Raw genomic sequence first — 22,915 nt, 5'->3', positions numbered from 1 at the left:
AGCAGAATAAAAAGCACAAAATAATAGAAATAAATACAAATATATTGGTAATTGCCATATATAAAATAAACTCAAAACTTAACAGATTTTTCAGATTGTATTAAAAAAACTATGATGTTTAAAACAGACATATTTAAAATACAAAAGTAGAAACATACTTATCAGGCAACAGACAAATGTTAGCCTTTTCTCCCCTACCAAAAGTAGTTTTCTTAATATCTGACAGAATGCAGTTCAAGATGATAAACATTATTAGGCACAAAGAGTCTCTATCTAATAGTAAGAGTAATAATTCACCAGGAATATTTTAAATGCATAATTACAAGAAATTGAACAAATCCACACCATAAGGGGTAAATTTGACATAACTCTTGGCAATTAATGGATTAAACAAAAAAAGAGTTAAGATTAAAAAAATTTAACAATACAAATTAGTAAGTTTGATCTGATGAACATATATTGAACTCAGAGTCTAACAATTAAGAAAGAAATACATATTCTTTTGAAGCACACATGGAAAATTTAGAAAATTTATCACATATATGCAGATCCCAAAGACTGCAGAACACTGTCAACAATAACCAAAACTGGTGTCAGAGAGAACATAATCTCTGAAAAAAATGCAGAGACTAAAAAACAGTCAATAATGTATGAAAAAAATGTTTGAAAAATTAAAGAGAATTCTAAATTTATGGAGCAAACAAGATATTAGAAGGAACAATATAAGATATGAATGATAATGAAAATATTAAGACTTGTGAGATGCAATTTGACTGTTATATAAAAGAACTGTATAATACTAGAAACAACTGAGAAAGCATCCAATTCAAGAAGTCAAAGAACATACTAAAACCAAGTATAAGAAAGGAATTAAGAGAGAGGAAAAGAATTTAATCAAGAGAATCAAAAAGGCAAAAAGTGGTTCTTTGAGAAGACTATTAAAATACACCCAACCCAAGGAAAAAAGACCAGTGGAAACAATAGTGAGATTGAAAGTGTATATATAACTAAAGATAGCTTAAGAGATTTTAAAAAGTCATGTGATACTACTAAGAACAACAGTCTCACGGTGGCTCATGCCTGTAACCCCAGCACTTTGGGAGGCTGAGGTGGGCGGATCACGAGGTCAGGCGATCAAGACCATCCCGGCTAACACAGTGAAACCCCGTCTCTACTAAAAAATACAATAAAATTAGCCGGGCATGGTGGCTGGCGCCTATAGTCCCAGCTACTCAGGAGACTGAGGCAGGAGAATGGCGTGAACCCGGAAGGCGGAGCTTGCAGTGAGCAGAGATGGCGCCACTGCACTCCAGCCTGGCGACAGAGCGAGACTCTATCTCAAAAAAGGAAAAAAAAAAAAAAAGAAAAAAAATGTATTTTAAAATCTAAACAAAATGGTCAATTTCCAGAAAAATACAAATTTTCAAAGCTGAAACTCCCGCCCCCAAATAATCTGAATACACCACAGACATTAAAGAAACAATCAGTTGTTAAAAGTCTACTATAAGACAAACTAAAGAAAATATCAAATCCAGATTGTTTTACAGGTGAATTCTAACAAACATTTAGGGAACAACCAATACGCATTTATTCAAATGGTTCTGGATAACAGAAAAAGAGGGACTATTCCTTGTTTTATAAAACTGGTATAATTTTGATGCCAGACCCAACAAAGGGTAGTAACAGAAACAAATATTATATACGCCAAAATTCTAAATAAAATCATTACAATTCAAATCCAGTAATTTAAAAAATGCTGAATTTGAGTTAATCTCATAAATGTTTTATCATCTGAAAATCTATGAATGTAATTTACTACACCAATAAAAAAACCCATATGATCATCTATACAGATGCAAGTGAAAGCATTCACACAGACACACGCATACACACACACACACACCCCTACAACCTCTTAACTAGAAATAGAACTTCTTTAATCTAAAAACAACAAACATGATAAACAAATCAACATAACTCACAACTACCACTAGCCAAGAGAAAACACCATATCCAACAGCAAAATACAGGATCATTTTCATTAAAGTTAGGATGAGAGGAAAAGGATGTCCACCTTAATGGCTTCAATTAACGTTGAAAGAACCTATCTAGCAAAATAATACAGAAAAATGAAATGAAAGATATTAAGTATTAGGAAAAAATACATTGTTTTTTTTTTTGTTTTTTTTTTTTTGAGACGGAGTCTCGCTCTGTCGCCCAGGCTGGAGTGCAGTGGCGCGATCTCGGCTCACTGCAAGCTCCCCCTCCCGGGTTCACGCCATTCTCCTGCCTCAGCCTCCCGAGTAGCTGGGACTACAGGCGCCCACAACCGCGCCCGGCTAATTTTTTGTATTTTTAGTAGAGACGGGGTTTCACCGTGGTCTCGATCTCCTGACCTTGTGATCCGCCCGCCTCGGCCTCCCAAAGTGCTGGGATTACAGGCGTGAGCCACCGCGCCCGGCCCCCAAAAAATACATTGTTAATATTGTAGGGGATATGATTACCTATATGGAAAATCCAAACAGATCTATAAACTAATGAGAGAATGAGACATACAAAATAGATATATAAAAATCAATAATAAAACCAATGGCTTACAATGCAATAAAAATACCAATTATTTCATCAACAAAAATGATGAGAAATCCTATGACTTTCTTAAACTTAGAAGTTTAAGAAAAAAATGTAAACTTTTATTGAAGAACTTAAAAAAAACCTTCTATATGCAAAGATCTATTAATAAGAGGATTCAATACTATAAAGATACTCTTCAAAATTAATAAATAAATGAATTAAAATTCCAAACAAAATGGCAATAGGGTTTTTTCATGGAACTCACGAAGTTGTTCTAAAATTCATATGGAAAAGTGAATAACCAACTTGGAAGAATAAGGGCACCCTTGTTCTGCCAGTTAATAGGATTATTTAATTATAGTACTTAACACAATATAGTACTAGCAGAGGGATGAGACTACTAAAAATGAACTGAGTGGCCAGGCATGGTGGCTCATGCCTGTAATCCCAGCACTTTGGGAGGCTGAGGCAGGCAGATCACCTGAGGTCAGGAGTTCAAGGCCAGCCTGGCCAACATGAAGAAACTCCCCCTCTACTAAAAATACAAAAATTAGCTGGGGGTGGTGGTGCACGCCTGTAATCGCAGCTACTCAGGAGGCTGAGGCAGGAGAATCACTGGAATCTGGGAGGCAGAGGTTGCAGTGAGACAAGATGGTGCCACTGCACTCCAGCCTGGGTGACAGTGAGAGACTCTGTCTCAAAAAAAAAAGAACTGAGTGATCATAAACAGACCTGTTCACACTGAACTATTTAGAATAGAACCATTACTAATCAGTGAGGTAGGGATGAACTTTTAAATACATGAGGTTGGGATCACTGGTCATCCATACAGAAAAAGTTAAATCAATTAAAAGACCTGAGGTCAGCTTGCTCCTTTCTGCCCGTCGATGCTGCCGAAGCAGCATCATTAAAGTCTCTCTTCTCCCTGCCGTCATGTCTAAGTCAGAGTCTCCTAAAGAGCCCAAACAGCTGAGGAAGCTCTTCATTGGAGGGTTGAGCTTTGAAACAACTGATGAGAGTCTGAGGAGCCATTTTGAGCAATGGGGAACCCTCACGTACTGTGTGGTAATAAGAGACCCAAACACCAGGCGCTCCAGGGCTTTGGGTTTGTCACATATGCCACTGTGGGGGAGGTGGATGCAGCCGTGAATGCAAGGCCACAGAAGGTGGATGGAAGAGTTGTGGAACCAAAGAGAGCTGTCTCAAGGGAAGATTCTCAAAGACCAGGTGCCTACTTAACTGTGAAAAGGATATTTATTGGTGGCATTAAAGAAGACACTGAAGAACATCACCTAAGAGATTATTTTGAACAGTGTGGAAAAATGGAAGTGACTGAAATCATGACTGACCGAGGCAGTGGCAAGAAAAGGGGCTTTGCCTTTGTAACCTTTGACAACCATGACTCTGTGGATAAGATTGTCATTCAGAAATACTATACTGTGAATGGCCACAACTGTGAAGTTAGGAAGCCGTGTAAAAGTAAGAGATAGAGATGGTAAGCTACAATGATTTTGGCAGTTATAAAAATCAGTTTTCAAATTTTGGACCCATGAAGAGAGGAGGCTTTGGAGGCAGAAGCTCTGGCCCCTATGGTGGTGGAGGCCAATACTTTGCCAAACCATGAAACCAAGGTGGATATGGCGGTTCCAGGAGCAGCAGTAGCTATGGCAGTGGCAGAAGATTTTAATTAGGAAACAAAGCTCAGTCGGAGAGGAGAGCCAGAGAAGTAACAGGGAAGCTGCAGGTTGCAACAAATTTGTGAACTCAGCCAAGCACAGTGGTGGCAGGGCCTAGCTGCTACAAAGAAGACATGTTTTAGACAAATACTCATGTGCATGGGCAAAAAACTGGACGACTGTATTTCTTACTAATTGTATAACAGGTTATTTTAGTTTCTGTTCTGTAGAAAGTGTAAAGCATTCCAACAAAGGGTTTTAAAGTATATATATATATATATATATATATATATATATTTTTTTTTTTGCATCCAGGCTGTTGATTGCTAAATGTAATAGTCTGACTGTAACGCTGAATAAATGTCTTTTTTTAATGTGCTGTGTAAGGTTAGTCTACTCTGAAGCCACCCTGGTAAATTTCCCCAACAGTGTGAAGTTAGATTTCCTTCAGAGTCATGACAGGTTCTATTTGGAATTTATACACAACCTGCTTGGGTGGAGAAGTCATTGTCTTCAGAAACCTTGTTGTAGTTAAACTGATGGTTACTGTTGTGACCTGAAGTTCACCATTAAAAGGGATTAAAGCAAAATCGTGGAATTATTGGTTATAAAAATGATTGTTGGCACATCCTATGCAATATATCTAAATTGAATAATGGTATCAGATAAAATTATAGATGGGAATGAAGTTTGTGTATCATCCATTATTAGGTGTAATCAATAAATGATTTAATTCCCTTAAAAAAAAAAAAAGACCTAAGTGTGAAAAGCAAAAGTTTACACTCATGAGGAGGAAATTTAGGAGAAATATTTTTATGTGCTGGTGTGTAGGGAACAACAGGAGCCATAGAAAATGTGACAAAGAATGTGGAGCAGGATATTTACAGAAGTCTCAAACAGCTACTATGGAAGATGCCAGAGCTGGCTGGTAATCAAGAAAATTAGGCTAAAATAACAATAAGATACTATTTTATACCCATCAGACTGACAAAAATTAAAAGATTGACAAACAAATTGTATTTGTGGTGATATAGAGCAAAAGGAAAATATATTGCTGGTAAAAGTACAAACTGCTATAACCAATGCACTCTTTAGCATATGCAGTGAAGCTGAAGAGGAAAATATCTAACAATGAAACAATTGTATTCCTAGGAAAGTACCTTATATAAGTCCTTGGGTTTTTTCCAAGATTAACATCCATCCCTATGAGGGAGGTACCTTAGGAAAGATGTATATAGAAATGGAAACTGTCCTTAGAATAATCATTGGAAGGCTATATTGATATAAATTTCCTTCTGGGATAGAGATCAAACAGTTCCATTAGGACTGGAAAATCTGCTAACAAGTGATTCTAAGAAAACAGCTTAATTATATATTACAATTCTCACTGCATTTTTAATCTGCCTTTCTGGGTTTCTCACACTTAGGAACAAGAAAATTAAGTTCTTAACCTGTAGCATAACTGAAGATTAAAATTTAGGTAGAGGATAGATGGCTTAAGAATTCTGCTTTATTTGTACTTATAATTCATATAAAATATTAAAAATTATAATTTTTTAAAATTATAATCTATTCATTAATGCTAATACAGTAAGACCTCATTTCTTCCAATTATATTATCTCCATACAAGTAATATATTTGAATTTTCCCAAAAAAAGGTAGACTAATTTATATCCCTAACCTTAATTCCCTCTTTTAGTACAAGTATATGAGGGGTAGAAATGACTACTTTAAATAGAGAACAGAGAAAAGTAGGTTAAAGATTTGCTGAACTGAGGATCTTTTGAATAAGTTTAATTTTACACTCCAAGAAATGTGGGTTAATAAGTCATTTTGGGATTTTTCTTAAAATGAGAGGCTGCTTAAGTAAGTCTGCAGACAAAAGAGATATATATCTCATTAGGTTACTGTAGATTTTACTTTGAAGCAGAGGAGCAAGCACAGAATTTTTTCATTCACTGTTCAAACAAACACATATTTTCAAATACACCTGTAGGAAAATGCATTTATTTTAGAGAAAGAGTCTAGGAGATACATTCCACAGTACTCTGTTGAGTATATAAACTTAATATTGCCTTGGTGATTTATTTAAATCAGTGGTTCTACACCCGGAGTGATTTTAAACTCAGAAGACACTTGGTAATGTCTGGAGACATTTTTACTTGTCATGAGTGGGTATGCTATTGGTGTCTAATATGTAGAGGCCAAGGATGCTGCTAAATATTTTCAAGGCACAGGTCAGGCTGTGCCCTAGCCATGGCCACCAAAAAGTTATCCATCTCTAAATGCCAGTATCATGGATGAGAAATCCTAACTCAAATCAGTTAGGATTCCACTCTTCCCCTGCCCATTATGATACTTGACACTTACTAACTAGCATATATTTTGAACTAAGAACACTAAAAAGATATTCAAATTATTATTATTTTTGTAAAAGGGCTAATTTAAAAATTAAAAATGAACTAAAGGCTGTCTTGCAAGAAGAAAGAATACTATACTTTAAAGGAATAAAAATCCTGGAATCCTTGAGCTGGAAAGGAGTGATAAACACTTAGCTTCGTTAGCCCAATGTTCACTTAAAATATAAGTCAATTTTCTAAACAGATTCTGAATTGAAGTGACAAAATGGTAGCCAAAAGGCTGAATGAAACCTAGAAGCAATGATCTAGCCAGGATTTAACAGGGAGTTCTGGAAAATGATATATCTATGGGGCCTTGATAAGCTCTCCACAGATCCTGGGACCACATATCCTAGGACAACAGAGCCCATATATGTGTATAGAATAGGAGATGGGAGAGGATTCAGCAGAAACTAAAATCTATGGCATATCTGAAAATGACCTTAACCTTAAATGCACTCCTTAGACTATATACAGATCCATTACCAGAGTGTAAAAATCTTACTAGTTCAAGGTATATAAGCAAAATTTATGACCAACTGTTGACTGAACATTAAGCTATGCAGAAACACAAGAAAGGCTTAAAAATAAAATGAGGAAAAAAACACTGAGAAAAGACAACAGTGACCATACATTGCTGAGGAGACAAATTTCACAGATTTAGTCCAGTCAAGTTACTAAACAGACAGACAAAATAATAACAACCACTATAAGAGGCAGAAATCAGAGTCAAGAGTTACTAGAGTGTATCACCAAAAACATCTTGTATTCAAAAAAAATGTATAAAACACTCAAAGAAACAAGGTCAATCTAAGCATACTCAGGAAAAAAGGTAGTCAGTTGAAGCCATCTCTAAATGGTCCCAAATGTTAGGCATATCAGGCAGTGATTTTTAATGCAACCATTATATACAGGAAATACACTAGAAAAAATTGAATTAATGATAAGGATAATGATAATGACTCAACAAATAGAAAAATCTCAATAAACAGAAAGAACAGTTAAAAAATAAGCAATTGAGAATTCTGGAGTTGAAAAGCACAGTAACTGAAAAACTAACAAGAGGGGCTCAACAGGAGATTTAATATGACCAAAAAATAAATCTGTGAATCTGAAGATCAATAGAAATTTTCCAATCTGAAGATCAGAGAAAAAAGCAATTGGAGAAAAATGAACACCACTTCAGAGACATTTTGCACAACATAGGGTGTACAAATATACAAGTAATGAGAGTCCTAGAAGGAGAAGGGAGAGAAAAAGGGAGTGAAAAAGTATTTGAAGAAATAATGGCTAACAAATTCCAAAGTTTGATAAAAAACATTAATCTGCCAAGTCCAAAAAGCTCAATGAAGCCAAAGTATGAGAAACAGAAAGAGATCCACATCCCAATACATCATAATCAAACTGCTGAAAGTCAAACAAACAGAATATCTTGAAAGCAGCAAGGGCAAAACGGCTCATCATGCACATGGAAACAATATAATTAAAGGTTGATTTTTTTTTTCTCAGAAATAATAGAGGCCAGAAGGCAGTGGAATGACACATTCAAAGTGCTGGAAGAAAAAAATCTGTCAGTAAAACTATCTTTCAAAAATGATCATTTCCAGATAAACGAAGACTGGGAATTTGTTGCTAGCAGACCTGTCTTACAAGAAAAACTAAAGGAAGATTATGAGACTGAAAGGAAGTGATACCAGATGATCACATCAACCTACATGAACAAATGAAGAGGGCCAGAAATAGTAAACATGTGAATTAAATAATAATCTATGAAATATATTTTCCCATTTCTTAAGTTCTTTAAAGCACAAAAGATTGTATAAAGAAATAATTATTGCACTGTATTGTTAGGTTTATAAGATATACGTAAACTAGATAACAATAGCAACACAAAGAAAGAGGGAGGAAATGGAGATATATTGGAGCCAAGTTTATATTTCACTGAAATATAATACCTTGAGCAGTCACTGAAAAATAAGAAAAAGTAAAAAATTCTATAGAAGAATCAAAATGGCATACTAAAAATTATTTTACACAAGAAAAAAAGAGGAACAGGATGGAGACAGAGAAACAGAAAACAAATTGCAAAATGGCAGATGTAAAAGACAGATGTCAGAAAGAATAAAAGATCAAGACCCAATTACATGCTATGTAGAAGGGATGGATCTCGAGTTGAAAGATACAAACAGACTGAAAGTAAAAGAATGGGAAAAGATATGCTATGCAAACAGTAACGATAATACAGTTGCAGTAAACAAGACAGTATCATACTGGCACAGGGATAGGAAAAAAGATCAATAGATAGAACTAAGAGTCTAGAAACAAACCCTTCTTTTCATGGTCATTCGATTTCTGACAGAAGTGTCAACATAATTAAACAAAAGGAACTAAAAAAAAATTAAGATACATATAGGAACTTAAGTCCCTTACTTAACACCTTATAAAAAAATTAACCCAAAACAGACCATAAACCTAACTGTAAGAGCTAAAATATAAAATTAAAAAAATATGAGAAAATATTTGTAATGTTGGGTTAGGCAAAGAGTTTTTATAATACAATAGTAAAAGCATAAGCCATTTTAAAAAGTGATAAAATAAACTTCATTAAAATTAAAAACTTTTGCACTTAAAGAATGCCATTAAGAGGATGAAAAGACACCTACAGACTGGAAGAAAATATCTACAAATTGTATGTCTGATAAAGGATTAATATCTAAAGTAAAGATTTTATAACTGAATAAGATAAACAGTTCAAGTTTTAAAAAAATGGGCAAGACGTGAACAGATATTTCATTGAAGAAAACATGAATGGCTAAAAAGCATGTGACATGATGATGAATATCAAAAAATCATTAGAAACATGAAAATTAAAGCTATAATGAAATATCAATACCTATCCAAGAGAATGGCTATAATCCAAAAGACAGATAATATCAAATGTTTGTGAGGACATAGAAAAACTGGAACTCTCGTACAGTACAAGTGAGAATGTAATACAGGAACTTTCAAAAACTTTATTGGTTTCTTTAAAAAGTTAAACTTGTTACATGATCAAACACTCTACTCTCAGGGAAGTAGAATTTCTCAGTCCATGAGAAATAAAAACATATGTTCATACAGAACATTATATGAAATTGTTCATAGCATTACTCATATCACAAAACTGGAAACAATCTAAGTATCCCTCAACGGGTGACTGGATAAACAAAATCTGGTATATGCAAACAATGAAAAATCATTTAGTAATGAAGTAATTATAGAGGATAACATGGAATACCCTAAAAAGCATGCTAAGCGAAATAAATCAGGTGTAAAACATTATAATACTATATATTAGGCAGAATGTATATCTAAAAGTTATGTATATGGTAAACTAATACACATATACAAACACACATTGTATGATTTTATTTATATGAAATATCCAGAAAGGGCAAATGTAGAGAATGAAAGCAGATCAGTGGTTGCCTTGGGCTGGAACTGCAGACTGTAAAATGGCTTATAGGAATTCTTTTTGAGGTGATGAAAATATTCTAAAATTGGGTTACAGTGATGATGGTGTTAACTGCTCTATAAATTTACTAAAAAGTATTAAATTGTACCTTTTCAGTAGAATAGCAAACAACAAATTAGTGAATACTATAGATGAAAATCTTACTCCAATAAAGCTGTTTTAAAAAAGGCCATAGCATTCAATCTAACACAAAGAACTGACTCAGCTTGAGTGAAAAACATCACAAACCTACCAATTAAATCTGTTCCATTTAAATACCATTAAACATTTGGGGAAAAAACTTGCACAAAATCCTAGGTAATCTACTATTACCAAATCTGTTTTGTGAATCTAGGCTACTGCTTCAAGAAATAGGACACTTTAACATGTCAATTAATGTAATTTGAGAAGCATCAGGCATGAGCTAAACCGATAAGACAATCACTCCTACCCCTGAAGTTTTAAATTTGATTTTAGCTGTAGGTTCCTTATTTTGACACTCAAATGGAAGAAAACTCAGTTTGCACATAGTATTATTAAATATAAAAAGGTTCCCCAAATCATTTTATTTTGAAACAGTAAAAATAAATGAAAGGGGATTTAATTTTAGAGCTTTATTGACTATATGACATGTATGAATTTTTACTTTTTCCTTGAACTAAGTCTATGTATTTCAATGAAAGAAACCTTTGACTCAAACATTGAAAGCTTTCTGTGCAAAACTACCATAGCTTGAAATTATAACATTTTGCTGTTTGCTATTCCATTCAAGAAACAATGTAGTTATTGTACTGTATTATTTGTTCCTCTTTTCATGTGCTATATAATACAGCACTTACCCTGCTTTCTTCTAGGCTATCAAATGGACCCGGTGGATCATCCAAACAAAGAAATTCTCTCACTGCAAGGCTTTTCAAAGGAAAAAAAAATTATCTGAAGTACAAGTAAGTTTGCAAAAGACAGCAAAAAGCAAAAGTTACTTTGAAGCAATACAGTGTTTTAAACAAGTTGGTTATGTGCTTTCATACAAGTAACTAAATATAAATATAAAACTATAGAAGATGCAAAGATCTTAAGGTGTTTTGTAAGATCTTAGAACATAAATATCACAAATTTATTGTTACATACAAACTATTGGACATAAAACATACTTCACAATAATGGTTCAAGAGACCAACATAGTGAATAGCCTCTTTATGATTTTTCAAAGAAATATCAGTCTGAACTAGTCTAACAGTCATTATCCTTTTATGAATAAATGCAATTTCTAATTTATACCTCACTTGTTTTTGTTTGAGTAGATGCTTCTAAAGTGACTGAAAAGCATTTATTCTTAAACAAGTTAAAGACTGACCTTGCTATCATGTTTATTATATTAATTTCCTTATTTTCCCCAGATAGTTCGAGAGAAAAAATTCTAACCATCCTATCTCTAAATGACCACAAATTTTAAAATTATTATTAAAAAATGATATTGTTATGCTTATACTTTGCTATTATCAGAGAAACAGGTTAAGGAGGTAGATAACCAAACTTCCTTATAATAAAAATGCTTCCCTGCCTTTCTAAAAAGCAATTCTGGACTGAGAGACAATTCTATGTACACATCAAAATATAAATGTGGATCCTTATTTTAGATTTGCAAAATAAAATCTTTACAAATTTCCTTTCACAAAGGTTTTTTTTTTTTTTTTTAAGACCAAGTCTCGCACTGTTGCCCAGGCTGAAGTCTGGAGTGTGGTGATGGGATCTCGGCTCACTGCAACCTCTGCCTCCTGGGTTCAAGTGACTCTCCTGTGTCAACCAGCCTTCCAAGTAGCTGGGATTACAGGCTCCCATCACCATGCCCAGCTAATTTTTGTATTTTTAGTAGAGACAGGGTTTCTCCATATTGGCCAGGCTGGTCTCCAACTCCTGACCTTGGGCGATCCGCCCGCCTCCACTTCCCAAAGGGCTGGGGTTACAGACGCAAGCCACTGTGCCCAGCCAGGATTTCTTGATATACTACACAGGGGATGTCAACTTATTCTGAAAAGGGAATGGGGCTTTTGGGATCAGATTAGGCCAGACAGTTTGATGATGTCAGGAGGTGTCCATGAAGAGATAAATGGAATTTTACATATCCTATTGTATTTAATATGCTCACGTATTCAACTGCATTTAATTTTCACAATAATCATGTAAGATTCGATAAGTATTGGATCTCCATTTCACAAATGATACCAAATTTCAGAGAGGTGAAATTACTTGCCTATTGTCAAAAAGTGCAGGTGGTAGAGCTGTACCTTCAATCTGTTCCCTGAGTGTGAATATGTGTCCTTTTCTACCTTTAAATTCTTTTGTCTTATGCTTTGGTTCATTTGGATTCTCCTTGCTGGACACTTCTCTCTGAAAATATTCTATTTATCTGCATCCCTCTCTAGTCGTGGCCTCTAGTAGAACACTGCAGTTGGTCTGATAGCACAGAGTAGAACAAGGTCTTCTGATGTAGATATTATACTTCTATCCACCCATTATTTATACTGGGACACCTGCTATTACATACAAATGACTCCTAGGAAATCAATTGATCTGGGATTGAGAGGTCAAATTTGTATGAAACCCTGAGGAAATAGCACTTAAGACTGAAAGCAAACTGCTAAGAAATATATGGAAGGGTCCTGTTTAATACTTTCAGTATATGACAAATGTGAGACATTATTTTCTTACAGTTTTATATCCAAATTCCCTCATGCTTTAATGTTGTTTTTATGTTTACAAATTACTCTATTGGACTGCTGCTGCTAGGAAAGAAAAAGTGGGTAAAGGAGTACACATATATCCCTTTTTATATCTTTGGTTTACAGTAGAAATTTAGCCAAGATCGACAGTGAATGTTGACCATGTATCCAGCTGGAGAAATCTGTTTTTGGAGTGGTTATTCTGTTTCATTCACCTTCCCTAAAAATCTTTACAATGTATGGCTCACTAGAGTTCTACTTAAACGAAATCCAATGGATTCTCTAAGTTTTTATCCATATAGTTCCAAGGTTATAGTCTATGCTTTACTTTCTTTAATCAGTAGCAGAATACAATTTGAAACTGGCTTTACAACTTTAATTTACATAAAACCTTTTCAGTGGTTCATTACATTTCCTCTGCTTCAGCAAGACTCAGTCAGAAAAGGAAGTAGTCAATACCCTCAAACTCTATTTTCTATCTAAGGAGAGGCCACACAAGAATCTCTGGAAGATGGTAGTATTTGAGAAAACAATTCATTTCTTCTTAGAAATTCTGATACATTTTTTCCCCTAGGAAAGGAAACCCTCATCCTTGCTTGAGAATCACTGACTACATAACTTTACTTAGATCCAGTGAATATTTATTGACTGTCTATGTGTGCCATTATTCCTTTTATTACCTGGAATACATTTTTACTGTGTTTGGGAAAACTATTTTAAAATTGGGATCAGGTGTTGACTTAAATTTACTAAAGGTAGATAAGGAAACCACCTATGGTATCCCTCAGCATTGTTTTAATTATCAGAGCAAATCTGTGTTGTAAGTTCACCTCTTTCTTTGAGTCTCTTGAAGTTTTTTTTTTTTTTAAAAGAGTTTTACTGTATTTTCAAATTATGCTCTTAAGAACAACATATTTGACTTTATTGCAAATTTTATAACTATCTGTAATTTAATTTCTATCAAACTAACATTTTGTAACAAAAACCATCCAACCAACCTTGGTAATGTGTGGATTCTCATGAGATAGCATTATATGAACTACTGTATAGATAACTGAATTCTTCTTTCATTTTATATAAATACTAAGATTAACTTCCCTGAATATCTTAAATTTTCTTTTTTTAAATTAAAAAAATATAAAAACAACTTAGAGACATTAATGATTACATTTCCTGTGAAAAGATAGTTCAGGTTGCAAATGTACAAAAGTTATCTTTAAGTATTCTTGTTCAAGTAGAGAATTATTGAATTTTAAGTAGAAGAGACCTAACTTGTCATCTAATCAAACATATTCCATTTAATAATTCCCTCTTTGATACCACTGATAGTTATTTACTCTCTTCAAATAGTTAAGATAAAGAGAAATCTACTTTTTCAAAAGGCAGAACATTTTTATATTGGACAGCTTGAAATGACGGTAACTTTTTAAAATCTGAGCTGATAGTGCCTTCCTCTAATTTCTTGCCATTATTCTTATTTTATATGTTGGCCTTGCTATTCAAAATGAGGTTATTAGACCAGTCAGTCTCATCATCAGCTAGAAACCTGTTAGAAATATAAAATCTTCAGTTCAAGCTTGCTGAATCAGGGTCAGCATTAACAAATGCCAGGTGATTCACAGTCACACTACAGTTGGAGAAGCACTACTCTTAAATATACATGATAAATCCTTCCTTCCAGAAACAATCTTTCAAATCTTTCAAACACGTAAAGATAGCTATCATATCTCCCAAGCAGTTTTTTAAGGCGGAGCTTGCAGTGAGCCGAGATCACGCCACTGCACTCCAGCCTGGGAGACACAGCGAGACTCCGTCTCAAAAAAAAAAAAAAAAAAAAAAGGATATTCTCATTTCTTTCAATTGTTCTGTCATATTAATGTTTGGATACTATTTTCTTTTCTTTAAAGTCATGAACCGCTATTAATCCAGATCGATCCTGAACTTTTTTTTTTTTTTAAATGTAGAAATAAAAATACTGAATTTTGGTACTGAACCCCTTACAGATAAATGAGAATGTGAAGACAAATACATAAGTTTAACTTTTGAATTTTGAAAAATAAAAAAGAAAAAAATGGCAAATAAGATATATGTGAAGTACTTCTAAAAATGGAGAATTGGAAAATATTTGCTGTGCTGATTGATGTAATAATTTAAAAGTAGTTCAAGGCAGTGTAAAACAAATAGCTATACTTTAACTAAGACTGTGCAATGTAAGGCTATATTCAGCTTGATAAACTGACTTGTGTGTTGTTACTGGTACAAGACCTGTACCTTCTTGCTTCTGAGTTTTGATTATGATATTTCCTATCATTTGCAAAGTCCTTCTTCATCTTTCCTTGCTCGTCCAATTATCACTAATTCTTTAAAGTGCAGTTCAACTATCACCCTCTGCGAAGCCTTTTCTACTTTTCCTAGTCAAAAGTTCTCTTTTCCACCTTTAAGAGGTCTAATTCTCTATCCATTATGATTTCTGGGGGTATGTCTTCTTTCTATTCAGTTTCTTTTAATAGGATGAGTATCTAACTCATTTTTATATAGTCAAAACATCTTTTAAATAGTAAGTCCTAAATAAATATTTATTGAACAGATAAAATCTCTAAATCTGTTTATTATGTAAATGTTAATATTTTTATCTGCATCCTTACTTTGAACTTTCTAAATAAATCTGGAAACAACATTCTTTTAAAGTATTCAAATCAATAGTCCTTAATATTCATTCAGTTCGTATTTTCTTCCATTTCTGCTTTGTTAAGAGTTGGAGAATATGTAACATTAAGAGTTGCCCATTGTGTAACGGTAAGTGCTTAGCCAAGAGGAAGGTTAAAAATTAACCTTGTAAGGTGATAAGGATATAAAAAGTGAAAGAACAATTAATAAACAATTAATATTAATGTATAAACAATATCAAATAATTATTTGGCCAGCTAAAGATACTGAGTTTTTTCTATGTTGCCATTCCAACTGTACCAAAATGCTAACAGGCATCCCAGCAGGTAAGTGCAACTAACTGATGTTTTTATGTAGTGATTCTTACATGCAGTTTTATGTTTTCATAAAGAAATGTTGAGATTTTGTCTTTTTTCCTTTTCTCCCTTAGGAGGGATTTCCCCACTTCCTTTTCAATTGTAAAAAATGAGAGAATCTTCTTTCACTCTTCTCCTACATTGTTGGATACAAATAGTAGTTGGAGCTTTTGTCTGATGAACTACCTTACGCTCCAACTACTATTTGAATTTAGATTGCAGAGATAGTTAAAATCTTGGCTATGCAGTACAACAGTAATACTGATGACAGAATCACTGCAATAATTTAGTCTGTGATACATTTAGAATTAGGTATGTATTTTATAGAAGCAACAGTACTAAGGGATGAAAAGATAAAATCTCAAAAAATGTAGGCAAGTACTCTGCTAGTTTTTTAATGGATCAACCATCAATTCATAAATATTTGGCAACCTCAGACTTTCTATACACTTTCTAATTATTTGTTTCTGACTCATATCCATCTTCCTACCCATAATCTTAAGCATTCCAGGCTCTCAAAATCCCACTCCCAGTATTGCTTGATCATTGCAAACAGCACTGATCTCCCCGCTTCTTTGAGTTCTTGTTACTTTTATAAACTGTATCATACCAGTAGCAATTCCCAAATGTCATTATTTTGTTCAAACAGGAGTCTATTTTTCTAAGTGATTTTTAAAACCACTGAGTATATCCCCTCTTTTATACCCTATGATACAGGGCAAATGCATAAGATTTGCTCTGTATCAGTAACCCTTCCTCCTCTTCCCCAACTCACATTTTAAGCAATATGTTATTAAGAAGTTTCTAACATTGTGAAATAAAAAATGCTACCTATCACCTATAAAAAAGATAGTGGGTACCAAGGCACAAGTACCATGTTTTTAATTGAATTGAAGTTATCTTCCTGCATTCCCTAAATATCTGATGATATATGACAAAGGCAGGTAGGCAAACAAATGCAAGGCATATTAGATTCTTTCATGCAAGATTTTTTAGAACCTTTAATCCTCTAGGAATATCAAATGAAACCCTCCCCCAACTTATTTGGCCAATAAACCTTTCTTTCTCTAAAACGCCTATTTTATGAATTGAGCAAGACCATTACCACTGTTCTGAGCTATGCAGCTTTAGAAATGACAGGATCTCAAATGGCCCTAGTAATCTCTACTTTAGCAACTAAGATCTATTATCAGTATTTTAAAAACAGAGAATTCATTTATAGAATACATTTGATTTTAATTCGCCACAACATCTTAAATATAGAGACATAAAGGTTTACTGAACAAGGGGAAAGAGAAAAGGGGAGAGGATATGTCGATTTCTTGGTGGTAGTAAAAATCCTCTTTTATGGTATGCTATCAAATATATTTTCTTCCAAGGCTTTTTCTATAAGTTTGGTGTTTACTGGTTTTTATTCCTGCTTTGTGTGTCTGAATTAACACTAATCTTTTCTCTTTTTTCCTTTGAGATGTAAAAAGATATACATATATGTATAGAAAAGTGGGGAGCACTATGTTCTCACCACCTAGACCACATAATCGCTAACTCTGTCACACTGGCTTCAATTTTTTTTTCTAATACACAGTATATCAGTGAATATCAATAGTTCTATCATTCATTCAAGAAGTACTTATTGAGAACCAACTATGTTAGCACTGTGCTAAACATTAGAGATTGGATGGTGAAAATAGCCACACGACCTGTTGTTATACATCTTATAATCTGGTGGGAGAAAGACAAATATTGACAGAAAAAATTATAAGCTGAAGTGCATTGACAGTGAAGTACCAATTAGCCTTTCTCAACTGAGATTCCAAGAGAGAACTGACCCCTACTGATAATGATTTAAGTGATTATTGTCTCAATTCTATTGAGACTGGCACATAGCTAGTATCATCTTAGAATACAGGAAATAAGTTAATTCATTACCTATGGGTGATGAATGGTGTCTTAAAGCATCAGAGCCAGTTGAGAAGGGAAGGTACAGACTCTGTGATAAAGAACTGACCTAGTGTTTGGTGGTGGTAGTGGTGGTGAGTGGTCAGTCAGGAGGCCAGTTACCTAAGGAAGTGAAGTTTGTGTTGAAAACTGAAGGATGGGTAAGGTATGAGGTCAGGGTTGGGTGGGGTAGAAGTGTGAAATGTTGCCTTTTCAGGAAATAGCATATTTGAAGGCTCTGAGAGACAAGGAGCAAGCTGATTTTGGAGAATTAAAAGAAGACCAATATGGCAAATATACAGAGAATGGGAGGTGGGTAGGAATAACAAAACCCAAGGTTGGAAAGAAGGCAGGTAGGCAGGGACCAGAAAGAATACTTTAAGTCAAACTGAAGCACAAAGATCACTGTGGCTTTACTGGGCTATAGTAATAACAGTGGAGGAGGAAAACCAGTGAGAAAGCATCTACAGTAATTAAGGTGAGGGATACCTGCTTGGACTAGGGTAGTGATGGCAGGGATGGAGAAAAGTAGACAGACTTGAGTGGTACTTGCAAGGGAAATGTTAAGGGTAGTGAGGGATGTGTTAAAGATGACTCACAGGTTCTGGGTAGATGATGCTGCTTGTGCAAATTGGAGGAAAAAATGTCTGCAGACTAAACTTTCAAATGTATTTTATGTTTGAGGTAATTTTCAGATATCTGAAGGAGATGTCGAGGAGGCAATTGCATGTATCAATCTGGAGTAGAAAGAAAGGGTTTGGCTTGCAGTTCCTTCATTAAGAGAAAAAGGAGGATGGGCAGAGACCTTGAGAAGCCATCAGGCTTATGTGGCACACATTGACAAGTAAGATGTGTATATATATATATACATATCTGTATATATATATATATGTGTGTTTGTGTGTGTGTGTGTGTGTGTATATATATATATATATCGCATGTGTGTTATGCAGGAAAAAACTTGATACATGCAAAGGGTGAGAAAAAGAGATAGAAAAAATTAGATAGAATGGTTTTCTTAATTTGTTTTCCATCCTCATGTAAAAAACTGCTCAAGACAGTTATGGGCCCAAGTTATCTATAAGCTATTGCTGCATTATAAATGCTCTCTAATTTTTTTTTCGAAATAGTTTTAATTTATCTGCTAACATGAGTTCCAAAATTAGATACTCAGCTAATACTAAACCACCATGCAATTTTCTTGTAAATATACTCTGAAGCAAAAAACCCATATAGCTCTGTTCTTTTCCTTTTTTAACGCTGTTTGGTATTTTCACTCTACCTTCTATGTAAATTAAGCCAACTTCACAATTTTAATATTTTTGCACTACTTTGGAGAAATATAAAGAATATTACCCTTACAATTACATATTATCATATTAACCAAAATTTTACTAATATGTAAGTGGTTTTGTTTAAGTCATTGCTAAAATACAAAATACTAAAAGTTTACCTTTGGGTGGTTTTAGTACATGGTACACTGGATTTTTCACTTTACTGACTGTTTAAAATAAGCTTTGATAAAAATGAAATGTCAAATGATAAAAATGAAATGTCAAATAAAGTCCTTATTGAAAGAAAGCAAGAAAATCCCTTGTAGTACTTTGTTAAAGAAGACAATTATACTCCAACTCTGTATTTTTGTTCTTAAATAACTATGATCATAGATTTATTCTTTAATTTACACCAGTTATTGGGATGCTTTTATAATTTCTTATTTTAATTCGTTACATACCAGTTAGCAATGTCCTTGTGAGCTACTAAATTTTGAAGAAACGCTTGTAATCCTAATTGTCTATCTTCTAAAAAGTCGGCATTGTAATTGTCTTTAAACCAGCGTTTTGGAGGAAGTGCTAGTCGAAAACCAGGAAACATCTCTTTTAACTGAAAAAGAAATAAAGAGCAAATACAACGTTTAACTCAAGCACTATCAATTCTACAAAATCTATCCTGTTGACTACATGAATTATTCATGAAATAAGTTTAAAATAAAAGAATTAAATTCAGTTAAGCTTCGTATGCCTTATTTCTTGTTTTCTACCAGTTGTGTACACAGAAGAGTTCCAGTCTTTCCACATCCTTGCCAGAACTTGGCATTGTCCATCTTTTGAATGTTAACCATTTTATTGGGGGTGTAGAACCATTTCATTCTGGTTGTAATTTGCATTTCTTTGCTGACAAATGTTGTTGAATATCTTCTCATCTGCTCATTTGCATTTGAATATCTTCAATGGTGAATTATGTATTAAATTTTGTAGCACCTTACCTTTTAAAAAATTAGGTTGCCTTTTTATTAAGTTAGAAGAGTTCTTTATATATTTCAGATACAAGTCCTCTGTCAGATATATGTATTACAAATATTTTCTCCCAACTTGCCCTGACTTTTCAATTTAAGTCTAAACAGAGCAGATGTTTTTTTAATTTTAATGTTATTTAATTCATCCATTGTTTCTTTTATGGTTTATGCTTTTTTTTTAATCATAAAAAATTTTTTGCTTACTCCAAGGCTGTAAAGATTTTCTTCTATGTTTCTTTCCTAAAAGTTTAGTTTTAACTTTTATATTTTGATTATGACCTATTTTATACATTCGGCTTAAATTTTACTTTCTTAGGGAAGACTTTCCCAACCCTGTAAACTAGGTTAAGTCTTCCCTTCTACATTCTGCTCAAGTTACCACAATGTGTAACAAATTACCTGAAATCTCAGTGATATAAGATAACCACTTATTAATATTAAGCTCACAGATTTTTTTAGGCCAATAATTCATATGAGGTACAGTGAGAACAATATATCTCTATCATACAATGAATTCAGGCCTCAGCTGAAAGACTTGAAAGCTGGGTGCTGGAATTGTCTGAAGTTCACTCACTTACATCTATAGTGGATGATGCTGGCTGCTGGCTGAGAACTTTGCCAAGGTTGTCAGCCATAAGCCTAACACTGGCCTCTCCAGGTATCCTGGACTTTTCTTGCAGCATGGAGGCTGGCTTCAAAAGGGAGCATTCCAAGAAAGCAAGCCAGAATGAAACTGTGTACTTCTTGTAATCCAGGCTTAAAAGTCACACAGCATTATTTCCACTGACCTCTATTGGGTTGAGTAGTCGCAAGACCATCCAGGTTCAAGGGGAGGGGAAATGTATTCTACCTCTTGATGGGCCGTGGCAAGATTCAGGAAGAGCATATGGGACTGAAGATACTGCTGTGGTAACTTTTAGAAAAGACAATTTGATACACATTGTCAAATCATAAATTTATTTCTTTAATGACATCATTCACAATGTAAACAGCACATTTAATTTAGGCTCTCTTATTAGACCAGTGATTCTAAACTTTGACTGCACATTAGAATCACCCAAGGAGTTTTAAAAGATATTAATGATTGTTTCCCATCTCTGATAGATTAGGATTTAATTAGTTGAAATGAGGCCTGGGCATTGTAATTTTAAAAAGCTTTCCAGGGGAATCCAAAGTGTAATTAAGATTGAGAACCCTTTTACTACACTACAATTATTACGCATGCCTTTGTCATAGTTGCATCTTTTATGTCTAGTATAGTGACTGTGACATAACAAGCAGTCAACAATATATGTTCAATAAATGAATGACTGAAATGAATCCGTGTACATTTGCATTTCTATACTTAAATATAAAATGAATATCATAACTAAAAAGGAAAAATGCACTGGATAAAATAGTGGAAAAATGGAAAAATTATAATATTCTGTCTATATTTCTATACACATGTGAAGATAAAACAAATAGGGCAAAAACTACAGAGTAACTTAGATAACTAAAAACCTTAATTTGATTTCAAGATGTAACTAGATATTTATGGCCTTGGAGCTTTGTTATTTAATGTATCTGGAAAGAAAATAAAATGACAAAAGTCATAAGGGAAATGAAAATAGTCTTTTTATTAATTTTAAGCTTTATAATTTAAATGGTTAGATTTTTTTCGCCCCTGAAAAAATTATCCGCAGAAAAGGAGTTGTCCCACAATTGGGTAATTCAAGAAGAGGAAGATAAGGGATAGAGAAAATAAGATCCAACAAAGGAGACAAATGAAAAAAAAATCACCAGAAAGACGGTGATTTTTTCAAGGCAATCTCAGGATGCCACTTATGAAGCTCATATGGTGGGCAGATCAGTTTAAGAGAGAGCAGCGTGACTCAAGAGACAGACATGTGGAAGAATATCACTGAACTTGTTTTTAATGTAAGGACTGAATGCCTGGTTGAATCTGCCATGGACTTTTTATATGAACCTGGAATGTCTTGACAATGAGTTGGTAAGGTCCTGCTCTCTCCTCCCTAAGCTCTGCTGCCTGGAAGCAACTGAGAACAGTAATTTTACCTCACAGAAATGTTCAGCTTTGTCCTACTGCTGTAACCTGGAAGTAGAAATATTGAGCTTAAATTTTAAATAGAATTTAGAGAAAAACTCACTTCTTATGGCCATATTTCTACAATCAATACATCTCCCAGCCCAACCTAAAACCCTGCCTGGTTGCCCCAACTCTGATAAGCCCTGTGCATTCCAGAATTTGCTCATGACTTTGTCCTCTGACTTCCTCAGCAGAGGCTTTTATCACTCCCAGAGAAGCTGAAGTCAGACCATAACCCAGGAAATAAAAATAAAACAAAAAGAAAATATTAATGTTCTATATAAATGTTCTTTTTCTAAGCAGTGTTATTTTAGTTATGTTCAATAATGTTTGTATCACCAATTAGCTATTTTTACTTCATAACTATATAACTGTGAAATGTAAATTCCTTAAAGTTAGTCATATCTATATAGTTTCTACATAACAGTAACTCCAAATTCCTAGCACAATGCTGAACTCAATCTACTCATTTCATAAATACTTCATGATTGATTTTATAAAATGAAAGATCCTAAGCTTTTATTTTTTACAATTATGTCAATAATAACTACAATTTAAACTGTGTGCCTCTTGGTGTTTGACATACTTTTAAAAAATATTGCCACTAAAAGCAAGTGACAGGTAGAGCTCTTTCTGATACCTATAACACCGACATAAACATTTGTTAATTTTAAATGCCCATCTTGGAGGATCAAGGAGATATTTA

General features: G+C 33.9%; 1 protein-coding gene and 1 long non-coding RNA gene across 5 annotated transcripts in view; one reads left to right on the top strand and one right to left on the bottom strand.

Moving 5' to 3' along the window:
• The window catches only part of LOC105483507 (sorting nexin 16), a 43,008-nt gene that overhangs the window by 4,969 nt on the left and 15,124 nt on the right, over positions 1–22,915 (bottom strand). For all 3 annotated transcript variants that reach the window (XM_011744389.3, XM_011744390.3, XM_071068053.1), the window contains 2 exons: positions 19,560–19,708; positions 10,983–11,052 (listed from right to left, as the gene is read on the bottom strand). In XM_011744389.3, the coding sequence (XP_011742691.1) occupies positions 10,983–11,052; positions 19,560–19,708 (219 nt within the window). The remainder of the gene's footprint in view (positions 1–10,982; positions 11,053–19,559; positions 19,709–22,915) is intronic.
• LOC105483506 (uncharacterized) overlaps positions 1–22,915 on the top strand; it is a 40,502-nt gene that overhangs the window by 15,790 nt on the left and 1,797 nt on the right. The window contains exon 3 of one of the 2 annotated variants that reach the window (XR_988358.3): positions 10,998–11,087. This is a non-coding gene — a long non-coding RNA (uncharacterized lncRNA). Of the gene's footprint in view, positions 1–10,997; positions 11,769–22,915 lie in introns of those variants that run through there. The other variant, XR_011606930.1, reaches the window with a different exon arrangement.

This window comes from Macaca nemestrina, chromosome 8, assembly GCF_043159975.1.
Source record: "Macaca nemestrina isolate mMacNem1 chromosome 8, mMacNem.hap1, whole genome shotgun sequence".
Classification (NCBI taxonomy): Eukaryota; Metazoa; Chordata; class Mammalia; order Primates; family Cercopithecidae; genus Macaca; species Macaca nemestrina.
This window is presented reverse-complemented; position numbering and strand designations above follow the sequence as displayed.